At 40.3% G+C, this 12,689-nt stretch overlaps 1 protein-coding gene across 1 annotated transcript in view; it reads right to left on the bottom strand.

Annotated features, from left to right (window-relative positions):
• SPAG6 (sperm associated antigen 6) overlaps nucleotides 1-12,689 on the bottom strand; it is a 71,789-nt gene that overhangs the window by 24,316 nt on the left and 34,784 nt on the right. The window contains exons 4-6 of the mRNA XM_084860478.1: nucleotides 9,262-9,445; nucleotides 4,868-5,073; nucleotides 3,478-3,651 (exon numbers count right to left, since the gene is read on the bottom strand). Of these exons, the coding sequence (XP_084716604.1) occupies nucleotides 3,478-3,651; nucleotides 4,868-5,073; nucleotides 9,262-9,445 (564 nt within the window). The remainder of the gene's footprint in view (nucleotides 1-3,477; nucleotides 3,652-4,867; nucleotides 5,074-9,261; nucleotides 9,446-12,689) is intronic.

The raw sequence follows: 12,689 nt of genomic DNA, 5'->3' as shown, positions 1-12,689 counted from the left end.
ATGGTATATTCCCACATTGGAATTAAAATGGAGCTTTGTGAAAGGATTCTATGGCCAGAGAGTAAAGTTTCTGTTATCAGAGCCTACTGAACCCCTCCAAGGGATCCTATTCCCTACCACCACTCCCAACCTGGTCTATATCTCCACCTCCTCTTTACTGCACGAGCTCTTTCCAAATTAGTCTGTTTTCTGCAAAAAGCCAAGCACTCCTAGCAGAGAAAAACATTAAACCAAATGTAACAAATGGATGGAAAATTGCATGTTCTGAGAGTAGAATAAATGTTCTTGGTTGAGGATTCAGATGCATGTTTGTTTTTAAGAGTGCACACTGCTAACAGCCCTGGTAAGGGAAGATGTGCTGAGTCATCACTGCAGTCACAAGAAAGCTGGATGAGAATTCTAATCCAGAAGCCAGTTAGCATTTAATTATTTTTTTTAATCTTGCCCTATCTGAAAGGCTCAGGGTTAGCCCCAAGGCAGAACCAACAGAAAACTCAGCCAATAGGAATCTTGATCCAAATAGGAAGTTTGACAGTACCCCCAGAAAATATTCATTCTCAGGCTCCTGCATGTATCCAAGTGGAGGAAATTGGAGAGAAGCCATCAAGAATGTGCCTTCATCACACTGACAAAACAGCCAATTTTAATTTATAACATTCATATCCTACCCTTTCTCCAAGGAGCTCAATAAGTTTCATGGCCAACTGGGGGCTTGAACCCAGATCTAACTTACATGATAATGAGACCAGAAGTTGAAAAGTCTTAAGAGGTATTTGGAAGTGTTTAGGCCAGGACACTATAGGTCAAAATTACCTTGAAGTTTACTTAGAAGGCAATTGGAAGTCATCAGAGGTTTTGGATCAACGGTAAAATGTGCTCCCATCAATTGTGTTCTGCAAAAGCAGCACACTGTAGGTTTTGTGAACATGTTTCACCATCAAGAAAAATGATATTGATGAAGGCTTAACCTTCATGCTGCAGCCTTGCACAAATTTACTTAATATACAAAGTTCCCTTGATATCTGTGGGACTTATGCAAACATCACTGTGTAAAGAATTGAATCCTTGTTGTACTTTGAAAATATGTCTTTCCAAGACTCCACTTATACTAGTGCTCCTCAATATCATATCACTGTGAGGAAGCCTCTGAACAGGCATAAAGAATCGCCATGTCTCCACATATGCCTGTCCGTTCAGTAAGATCCTTATCAGAGGCCCTTCTCTGGGTTACCCCACCATCCAAGATTCAGTGGAAAGAACCTTTTCACTGCTGCTGCCCTGACTTTGGAATGCTTTCCCTAGGCAGGCTCACCCTCAGAAGTGGCACCAGTTCTGAGGAGGCTCTGGGCATCACCCCCAGGGTGATCTGACCAAAGGGCAGTGGAAGATCAATGGTGCAACAAAAAGCAGAGGGGACTGGTGGCAGTGCAAAGGCCAGCACTCAGAAGAAAAGTGCCAGAACCCATAGACATTCTGGGGAAATTAAGATGGCAGCTACAACCACCTTGCTCAGCTCTTTTCTTCAAAGAACGGTCAGCTGTTGCAGATCTTTTTTTATTTTCTCAGGCCCTTTAATTCAATTTGTTCTGTTTTATCTTGGCTGGGTTTGCTGATCTTATGCTACTCCCAGTGACTGTAGTGCTTCTAGTATAGTCTTTGTATATTTTTAATTGGAATGTTTCAAATTTATTATATTGTTGTTTCTAAAGTTGTAGGATGCCCTGGGAATTTTAATGAAGGGCACAGTATAAATCCCTCAAATAAAGAAATAAAGCAAATTCCTTATTTTGAGGGCTCTTCCTACCTAACTCAAGAAAAACAACCACTAAAGATGATCAATCTGACTTGGAATATTTCATAGCTCAGCTAAGCAGGTTTGTGGTTAAAGCCTCTCCACCTCCAACAACATTTGGGGTCATGCAGTCTGTGTGCCAATTTAATTGTTAACGAGACCAACTAGCCTGATAAATGAATGTAAAACAATAAAACCAATACTGTACATTGCTTCAATTTAGCGTCATTATTTGATGCCAATTGAATTTGCTAAATCACTCTGGAAAAACTACTGTGAACATATACTGTGAAAAACCTATATCAACAGGATTCCCTCAAGATCAAATCCTACATCCAAGTAGAGGCCTGGTGAGAGAGAAATGCTCGTACTAGAGCGCAATACCAGCTTCATCTGCAGAGAAGGCTGCAGCTTGCAATTCAACCAGCCCCCCCCCCCCTTCTGCTTCAAATGCAAGAGCTTTTAGATGCAGACTGAGGACTCCTGTGGAGATTGTGCTCAGTGGCACAAAGGAAGTTTTGACTACAGCTAGGATTCCCCAAATCCTTCTTCCTCCCCCTCAGTCACCCCCCCCCCACAGCAGCCTCAGAACTGCTAAAACAGCACCTCTCACATTATCCTTGTGACATCTGGGGGGGGGGGAGGTTCCCTAAAGCCCCAGAGCACCTGAAATAATGAGAATATCGGATTTCAGTATGGGGTTCAGTGGCTTAAATTAATAAAAAGCTCTCAATAATGAGACCCTAGTGCGCTCTAAATGTTCATGAACCACAAAGGGGTGGGGTGGATGGAGAGAAGTATGCCCCCCCCCTTCATTCTTTTAACACATTATAATCTTTTTGGCCTAGGTGATTACTTTTTAGTCTAATTTTGGAGTACTTGGAATTGTTGTGTGTGAGATATTGAGATTCCACAACATTTTCAGATGGAGGGTAAGGGAAAATGTCCCAAATCTCCCTGTATCTGACACATGGAGCCACAAATTTAAGAAGTCTGTGGGAGACAATTATGTGGTGTGTAATTCGCTTTATTTAGTTCAGTGGAAATGGATGAATCTGACTAAGTTCTCAGTTTCATTTTACTTTACCAACCTCCATAAGTCCATGTGTTGAACTTCACTCAGATCCGGTTAACTGCGTGGTTTAGAATTCAGAGGTTCACAGCAGTTCACAATAAGCATTTTAAGAGCACCCAAATTATTATCATATAAGGGCAGCACATTTTAAAATGGCATACTTTCTTGACATTCTGAAGAGCTCACGAAGCAAAAACTGGGGGGCGGGGGGACAGGGATAACAATCCAACACAAAATGAAACATGCATAAACCTACTGACTTAAGACTTAAGAGCACTTTGCTGTGTGTTGAATTTTGGCCTCAGAATTTTTGCACTTCATTACTGCCTTCCATATACTATCCCGTGTGCCCTAACTGTTAAACATACTCCCCACATTGACACCCACCAACAACGGAAGCTGATTTTGCCCATTTCCCTGTTCCTTATTTGTATTCCAAGCACATCCAATAACAGCAACAAACATTTCCTTTTTTTCTTCATTGCACCAATGGAAATTCCACAGAGCTTTTCACTTTGCCTAATGAAAGAATAATGCTAGGGATTTAAAAAAATATTTAAAGTATAAACACTAATAACATGACCTTGTATTTGCATTCTCAAGGTTTTACCTCAGGCGTATGCCTCGCTATCTCTCTAATTAGGGTTGCAGCATTTTTCTTGACATATTCATCGGAGTCCTTCAGGCATGTGAGTACAACAGGGAAAATTTCTGCTTCAACCACCATTTCTGCCAGATCCACAGAATGCTTTGCTATCTGGCTGAGAGCTGAGAGCACCTGACGCTGGTAAATAGGAATGATTGTTTTATAAATGGCTTATTGGGCAAAGACTTTATAGGCGCGCACACACACAGCAATCAAAAAAAGAAAGAAACTTCGCCTTGGACTGGGAAGGTACCAAACCACCCACAACTCTTACAACATTCACAGTCTTCCTAATTTAACAGAAAAAAACAAAAAGAAAAAACACTTCTCAATAAAGAAAAACACATTTATTTGGAAGAAGGTCTTGTTAAATTCAGCAGAGCTGCTTCTAAGTAAATGCAATATGGAATAAGGAAATGCACGTATTCTACAAGCAATTCAAACCAGAAGACAAGGCATGCAGTTTATTTCTCTCTTTTAACACCATTACCCGTGAAATAATGGTTTCACTCTTTTTAGGTGCAAACCCCACAAGTCTTCATCAGGTGTTGTGTTGTCATTTAAACATTAATATTTGAAATACATATTTTAAAATGTTGCTATTTTAATTAAACATGCATGTGGAAAATGCCATTTGCTGTTTACTGTCACAAAAATGCTACATTATTAAAAAGATAAAGGGGGTTGTGGCACTTTAGGTACTATCCAATGTATTGTGTCAAGACTTTCTGTAGGCAAAAGCAATGAAATTTAAAAGTAAGAAGAAAACATATATAACACATTATTGAAAACTTACAATTTTGTACCCAGATCCAAAGCCGACTTACTAGAGAGCAAGTACCACTGAAATAAATGGACCTACTTCCAAATAATTGCATTTAAGAAACTGAATTGCCATTTGAAGAACACCCAAAAGTGCAGTTATAACATTTCAATACTCTTGTAATTTATACGTGTTGGACCCCATTAAAACAATGTTAAGAATGTTTCAAATATAAATAACATACCACAGCACCTCAGATGAGCTCTTGAGATAATTACTACAGAAATCTGCCCATGCACCATTGCTGAGAAACCAAATAATCTCTACCTTTAAAAATGGGTTGACTCATTCCTTTTCCACCAGTTATTTCCATCATGTATACAGCAGTCACATAAAAGAAGAAGAAAAAAGAATACCCAGGTCTCCCCTTTGTTACCAATAGTCAAGTTAGTAAAGTGTGTTTTGGGATAAAAGCCTTTTTAGATCAATATGCTTTTCTCAATATTCAATCACAGCTGAACCCTGGTTCCATTTCAGGGTGGGGTGGGGTGGGGTGGGAGAAAAGGGAGAGTAAAATAGTTTGAAAAGTACCTTCAGTTTGGCATCAGGGTTGAGGATCATCTGAGCCAAGTGAGCAATTGCCCCCGCATCCACGACCGTCTGCGCTAACTCTGGAGAATGCTTTGAAACATCACTGAGTGCCGAAGCAGCAATCCTTCTCAAAGCAATTTCTGGCTCCTGGATACAGAGCACCAAGAGAGGAATGGCTCCGGCATCCACCACAGCCTGTGACAGTTCTGTTGGTCCAATGAAAGTAATTAAGCGAGTATGGGTGACTGACCCTTGCGCAAGCCATTTTTCACCCTGACAGATCCAGCAGGAGGGGGTGAGGGGAGGGTGGACTTCAGTGCCTTGACATCTGCATTTCAAATCAGCCCTCCTGGTTTCATAAACCATGTGGACCAATCCTCGGCTGAAAAGAATACAGGTCAATAGATGGACCCCCATTTACATGTACACATTCGAGGTAGATTAGGCTGAAATGGTTTGCTGCTTTGTGTGTGTGTGTGTGTGTGTGTGTGTGTGTGTGTGTTTAAAAGGAGAAAGCAGATGTCAGCTGTTTAAGCCCTGACTGTTGTGCACTGATCAATAGGCAAGCGGTTTTTGCACAGCTAACAATAAAGAAAAGCCAAAATGCCAAAACGTGTCTCCTTCTCCCACAGAGCTAATTTAGACAGCACTTTATCCTGTTCATAAGAGAAGCAGAAAATAACATAACCAATATACATTAATGCTTAATTTTGTTAAAAGCTACATAGAGTATTTTCCACTGAAAAATCTGGCTTGCTAAATTTGGTTATCAAAATACATTCCTTGTTCAAGAGAACATTTCTCATAGGTAAACTACCAGTAATAGTCTTTCCCTACATTAATTCACTGCAACCGACAGTTGTGTTAAGCTGCCATGGACAGTTACTTGCATCTTAACCCACAATTAACTAATATAGCCAGTGTACTGTTATAGCAGAAATTCATTACCCTCCCTCCACATATTTGTCATTAGCTTCAGAACTGAAGTAGAAAATTAGGGGATAGCAAATGCAAGGATTACAAGGGCTATTTTTGGAGATGATGAAAAATGAACATAAACCCCATTAATTTCAAATGGGCGATTATAGGTTCTTAAATAAGGTTTTGTTAGATCTTCTCCTTGTTATGCACATACTCTGTCTTTAACATTTAACCTGCCTTACACTGCCATGGCAACAAATAGCTGTTGTAATTCAAAGGCCCAACTTTGATTTTGCATTGATAGTCCATCAGTTAAGGCCTTCTGTAGAACTTTCTTAATCAAGGTGTTATACCCACAAACTTCAGTTCTCTGGTGATGTGTTTGCTCATGTCATCATTTATATATTGTACTGTTATTTAATTTTAAGAGATACCAGCTAAAAGCACTTTGCACCCACATTGGCATAGAAAAATAAAACATTTTTAATTTGCTCTTAAATTTAGTAGACCTATGTTGGGCTGAAGCATCAATGTGTATTGTGCTATATTTAGGATCATGCCTAAAACACATAGTCATTTTTTAACACGATCCTCTCTCTAAGCCTGTATTTTATTCACAACACACTAGGCTAAAATTGTAACAAAGGCATGTGCTGTGCTAACTGTGCATTTGTTATGAAAACTGAATATAGATACTACCCCAACTATGCCTGATATTGTAATATGATTTATTTACAGTGTAAGCTTCATGAAAAGGGGCACATATTGAAGAGCCTATCATAGCCTAGAGTCCTGAGATTTAACACTGAAACACCATCTCAATAGACTGAAGGCTACTAAGGAAATAGCATTGAAGTAGTAAGACATTCTACTGAAAGATTCCCCCCACCCCCATTTCTTGGAACGGAACTTTATATTTTACATAGAAAAAGGAGAAATGGGACTGGAACTGTAAAATGATAGCTATACCCACCCTACCACCCCACCCACCCCGACACCAAAAAAAAAAAGTGCTGAACAATCCAAACAAAAATCTAAAAGGATCATAAACTAATAGGCTAGAGCATTTGCATTAAGAGCTTCAGCATGATTTATTGCTCTTCCCATTTTGGCATTTTGCTGTTAAATACTGTTGGGTTACATTTGAAGAGATTTCCCCCTGTTCCCCCATATCAAGCTGGCTTGTGGATAAAAGTAAGATTAACATGATCTCTAGCTATAATACAGCATTACACCTTTAAAAAGTAGAATTTAATTTCAGAACACCCAGTCCCTTCTCTTTACTTTCTCAGATTTGAAGACCATGATCAATGATTTTCTAAAATGTACACAGTTTAGGTATATGTATATTCGTGTGTGTGTTCATTTTCCCTTCCTCAAAAAAGGAATACTACAGCTTAGTTTTTACATTGTTTATCACGCTCCAGAAAAGAACAGATTTCAGTTAGCCTTCCTGATTTGTTACCTGCGTCCATCTGCATACCAATTGTCCATTGTTAATTGGGGCACTTCAAACAAGCATTTTATGATTAGCTATATCTCCACTAAGTTTGATGTCATTCAGAATCAATGATTGTCATCCCTATGAGAGGGAAGATGCCCCTGATTGGCTGTGTGGTCAGTTTTGTGTGCTGTGTATTACTGTTTCCATGGTCACAAGTTCTCTGCGTGTCTGAATCTACAATTGCTTCATGAGAGGAGAAGAAACATTGCTCTCTAGAAGCATGTTCTGGTAATTTAGGAACTCTTTGCAACAAGTATTTTGCCCTGTCTCTGGTCTTCACCATCTAAACTAGGATGATGTACAAGTAGAAACCTATTCAACATTTCCTTTATTTTCCTATATGCCTGGATTTATGTCCTGTTTTTCTTTAATAAATCTAATCCCCCTCTTTTTCTTTTCTTTTTTAGTAATTCATTGTTTTGCCTGTAGTTTATTCAGACACACTGACATGCACAAACATTTCCTGGCATTTGGGATACAGATTATTTCAGATAACACCAAGTAGGATTTGAAAGGTATGGCTCGGGATGTATTACTTTAAAAAAAAAAAAAATCACCTGGTCATTTTTGGTTTCTAAAGGTGCAATCCTATGCATGTTTAGACAGGAAAAAAGTCTTACAGCTCCCCAGCATTCCCCAGCCAGCACTGGGGAAATGGGCAGATAGCAAACAGACTAAACCAAGACTTATGTAGGGTAGATCCCCAAATGCTAATATTTATGAATGCTTGACAGCTGCTAGCATAGTATACTATGGTATCTGTGGCCTGGTTCACACAATCATGATTGGGGAAATAAGCCATGGCGGCTTATTTCCCCTGGCCACATATGCTGGTCGTGTGCCAGGAGGATTAGCATAATTACCCTTGGCAGCACAGCTTGTCATGTCATGTGAACCCAGCAACAGTGGCTTGTTGCTGTGGTTAACCAGCCACCCCAGAACCCTACAACAGCTCATGGGTTCTGGGTGGCCTGTTAGCTATGGCAACAAGCCACCCTCACTGGGTTCATACAACTTGACAAGCAGCTGTGCCAAGGGTAATATGCTAATCCCCCTGGCCCACAACCAGCATGTGCAGGGTGGTTAACAAGCCACCATGGCTTATTAACCACCCTGCAATCATGCAAACCAGGCCTGTATGTCTGAAATGACAGAGAAAGAAAAGCAGACATGTGAACCATCTTGTGAACTAGGACAGACAGCAAGCCTGGAGGTGGCACTTAACTCTCTTTGAAGTCAACCAGTTGTGGACAAAAATTTTTTAAGTACCTATACCAGCCTTCCCTAACCTGGTGCCTTCCAGATGTGTTTGACCACAACTTCCATAATCCCCCAGCCATCATAGCTGGCTAGGGGATTATGGGCATTGTAGTCCAAAACAACTAGAACACACCAGGCAGGGGAAGCTAGTCTATACAATAGCAGTAGTACTGGCCAACAAATTATAACAGCAGCAACAACAACTAGCATTTACATCAATGCTTGAATTACAGAGGGGCCAGGAGGGGCCATCCCTATACTTTTTGTGAAAACCTCCTTAGATACTGCTTATAAAACCTACATGGGAGCGTTATGACTTGGCTACAAGTGGGAGAGTCAGGGGGTGGGACCTGTGGATTTCATTGAGGCCATCCCTTAATTTCCCCCACATGATCCAAGGATTAATTTATGCAGCACACTTTCAGTGTTCAAAAAACGCCACATACCTTAACTCAGTAATCCTTACAACAATCCTGTAAGGTAGGCTGGTATTATTATCTCCATGTTCATAGCAGAGACAAAATTTGAGGTAGAGACTCTCTTGTTTGCAGCCATTATGCTACACTATCTGTTCTCTGCTACTGTCTTTTGAAGCTGCCTGTTTCTTTGGTGGCACAGGAGCAGGAACCATGTTGCTTTTGTGTTTTCTCTAGGAGGTTATCACAATGTTGGCACTAAATACATTCTAAAATATTAGGAATACTATTACCTGCATTGTGTCTGGCTATATAGCCAAGGGCCCAGGAGGCAGCTTCCTTTACTCCAGGGTCAAAATCTTCTAAGCAGATCACCAGTGTATCTAGCGCTCCACAGTCAACTATTGCCTGGGCTAGCTGAGGAGAATGTTTCCCAACTGCTCGTAATACAAACGCAGCTGCTTTCTTGTAGAAACGCTACAGAAATATTGGGTGGGGGATGTAAAATACATTGCAATTATTTGAGGAGGGGGGTTACAAGTCAGAAAATAAATTAATACATTAAATGATTTTATGCAAGTTGAGCAATTCATTTCTGTTATACTAAGTCTGAAGTTACATTTCGTTAAGGGTCCCGCTGCATATTTTTCACTGTGAAAATACAGAGAGAGAATTTTACAGCATGTTCTTGAGTAGTCTCAGATTAAGCATTCTATATGCAGCAGATTACTAAATAGGTATTTCGACTTCCTAGCAGACTTGGAAGAACTGTTTAAGACTAAGGCTGCATTCGCACATAATGCTAACCCATGGTTTATGTTAACCATGGTTTGTTGCTTTAGCCATGAATTGTCTTGCAGACAACCAAACAAACTGTGGATTGTTTTCCCTATTTCTGGTTTGTTTGTCTCCCACCTATTTTGCACCCTTCACAGCAGTTTAATTTTCAAGCTGCTCTTCCTGGACACCTCTGTTTCATGATGGACAACAGTGCAAACAAGCCAAGGATAAGCCACAATTCTGTGCTAAGACATCACAACAAGCCATGGGTTAAACAAGCCAGACTTTGTAAGCCAACAATAAACCATGGTTCTATTTGTGGTTTATAGCTAGTTAACAAACCATGGCTTGTTTGTGAGGATGGGCTGAGACTGAATGGCAAACCACATTTGAAAAAAAACCACTCCATGGTTTAGTGTTATATGTGAACCAGGCCTAAGAGTGCAATCCTGCTCTCCCAGTGTGTGCGTGCATGTGGAGAACAGGTTACAATGCGGCCTCCCATGGTGGCAAGCAGAACTCTCCCCTCCCCATGAGTCACATCTGTCTACTGACCATTGCAGCCAAGCAATTTATTCCAAGCAAGATTCCTTCTGTGATTTGCAAGGGATGATCCTGCTTGTCCTCAGGTCCAATGTATGACCCAGGGCAGAGGATGAACAAGCTGGGGGAGGGGGTGGAGAAGGAGGTGTTTTGGGTTTTTTTTTTTAAAGCTGAGATTCTCAGGAGTCAGAGCACCAGTCTACACATTACCTAGCCAGTATACCGATTCATATGGTGGAGGACTGAACACAAACCCCTTCCCTATCATCATCACATATTTAAAATTATGGCCAGTGTGGGCCCAATCCAACTGCCATCCAGGCAATACAATCTCCCATGCCCCCCCTTTTTTTTGAGGAGAGAGAATCAAGTGAATTGGGCTCTATGTAGGGGTTTCCACTTGGTGGGCCTGTGTTACTCATTACTTTAGGTGTGCAATAGAGGGATGGAGGGGTGTCCACTTCTCCACCATGAAAAAGGATGCGCCAGTTGGGTAATGAACCTGGGCAGATTGGCAGCTGACTTTCCATTTACACTCTTTAATCTTCCTGTGGTATTGGTAAATCTAAGTGGTAAAATGTGGACTCCTACTACCATTCCAATGCATGCATACAGGAAAGGCGAGAATGATTGTAATGATGGAACTCGCCTTAGTGATTGTGAATGAGGAACCAGGAAAGGGCCGTTCTTCCAGATTTCGTTAAAACAAAGTTCATGAGTGTGGTTCTGGAGATGTGCGAAACTGCCTCAGCAGAACAGGCGCATCCCTGAAATGATCTGTTTGACTGTTGCCCACGCACATATACATAAGACTGTGTAATGCTTGCTCATAACAGAGATACCATCTAAACAAGTACCTGATTTTTTAAAATAATGAAAGATACCCAAAGAATGGTCAATGTGAATAGGCTTAAAACAAAAAATCTAGAAACAGTTGCTATTTGCCAAACAGAAATAATACTATAAAAAGTGACTGTAAATGTGGACCCCTAGTCAAATAAAAACAACTGAAGAGGGCTACCACCATTATTAGCAAGTAATTTTATGCACACCAAAACAGGCATATTACTTTCAAATTATTATGTCTTAAGAAGGAGGCCATATTTCAATTGTTTTTTAATATCAATGCGTAAAATTTACTGGGAGGTTCCTCTGTACAATTCCCATTCATATCACTGGTGCCTGCACAGCTAAATTCCCAGTGGATTCTATCTGAAAATGAACTCTTTCTGAAATAATACACATTACAAACAGTCACAAACCCAGAGGCTGATGTCATTGAGCCAACATGCTTCACACACTCAGCCTGCTCTGGAGCAACTGACAACACTTGTAAAAAAACAATACGTTGAACAAGTTTCACACCAGTGCTGGGTCCTTTAGCTGCCACATTTCTGCCACATTTTATGTCCAACCATGTAAAAATGCCCAGTTTACACCAGAACTGGAGTAGTTGGAGCTGATTTGAGGGCTGATGTGAAGTATGTGCTCCTTTAAAAAAAATTACCATAGAGGTATTTTCAATTTCACTGGCGACCCTACTAAAAAAAACAATTATCCAAGTGGCAAGCAGAAGGTAAGTCTCACTGGTAGGTGAGAGTTTTTGAATACTTCAGGGGGGAAATAAACACTCTTAAACAAAGGGAAAGGTTTAATCTGGGGAAAACAGAATAGAACCTAAAGTCAGACACATAAGGAAATAAACACAAAAGCAACACAGAAATGATGCTGAAACATTGCTAAGGATGGGAAATGCAATGTTCAAATGCTTCATTCTAAATTATTCTTCGTTGCAAAGGAAATTATTACTCCACTGGCAGGAAAACATAGTCAAAAAACAAAGCAAGCCTCTTTTTCCCAACATCTGGCAAGATGTATTCCAAAGAGGTATTCTTCCTGCTCAATAAGGAAGAAGGAAAATATAACCATTTAAAGGAGAAGAGAGCCATAAAGAGCAAGATTCCACCTCTGTTGCACTATAAGCAAGGAAAGAAGGCAGGTGAAAAGACCAAGTACTGCACAGGCGGGAGAAGCCACTGCTGTCTCACCGCATGCTTTGCTGTTGATTTTAAAGATATAGCATGAATCACCAGATTATAACCTGGCAACCCTATAATAGGAAGATCAGGCCTTAGAACAGAAATAGACTGTGGTAGGTCCTTAATGTCTCCTTTCTGCCAACGTCCTTGTTGATCTTTTAACAAGAAATGGCCAAAGGATTCCCTTACCCTGGCAATCCTGAAGCAAGACTAGCACTAGCCAGCTCAACAATGTTATATATATGCTAGGTTATTTCATATTATAGAGAAAATGAGCAGATTAAGCTCATAAATAGACCTTATTATATTGTTAATCTGTTTGACGATATAATACAGCCTATCTACAAGCACATATATAT

Source organism: Heloderma suspectum, chromosome 5, assembly GCF_057233095.1.
Source record: "Heloderma suspectum isolate Gila_16-S chromosome 5, 16-S_ref, whole genome shotgun sequence".
Classification (NCBI taxonomy): domain Eukaryota; kingdom Metazoa; phylum Chordata; class Lepidosauria; order Squamata; family Helodermatidae; genus Heloderma; species Heloderma suspectum.
This window is presented reverse-complemented; position numbering and strand designations above follow the sequence as displayed.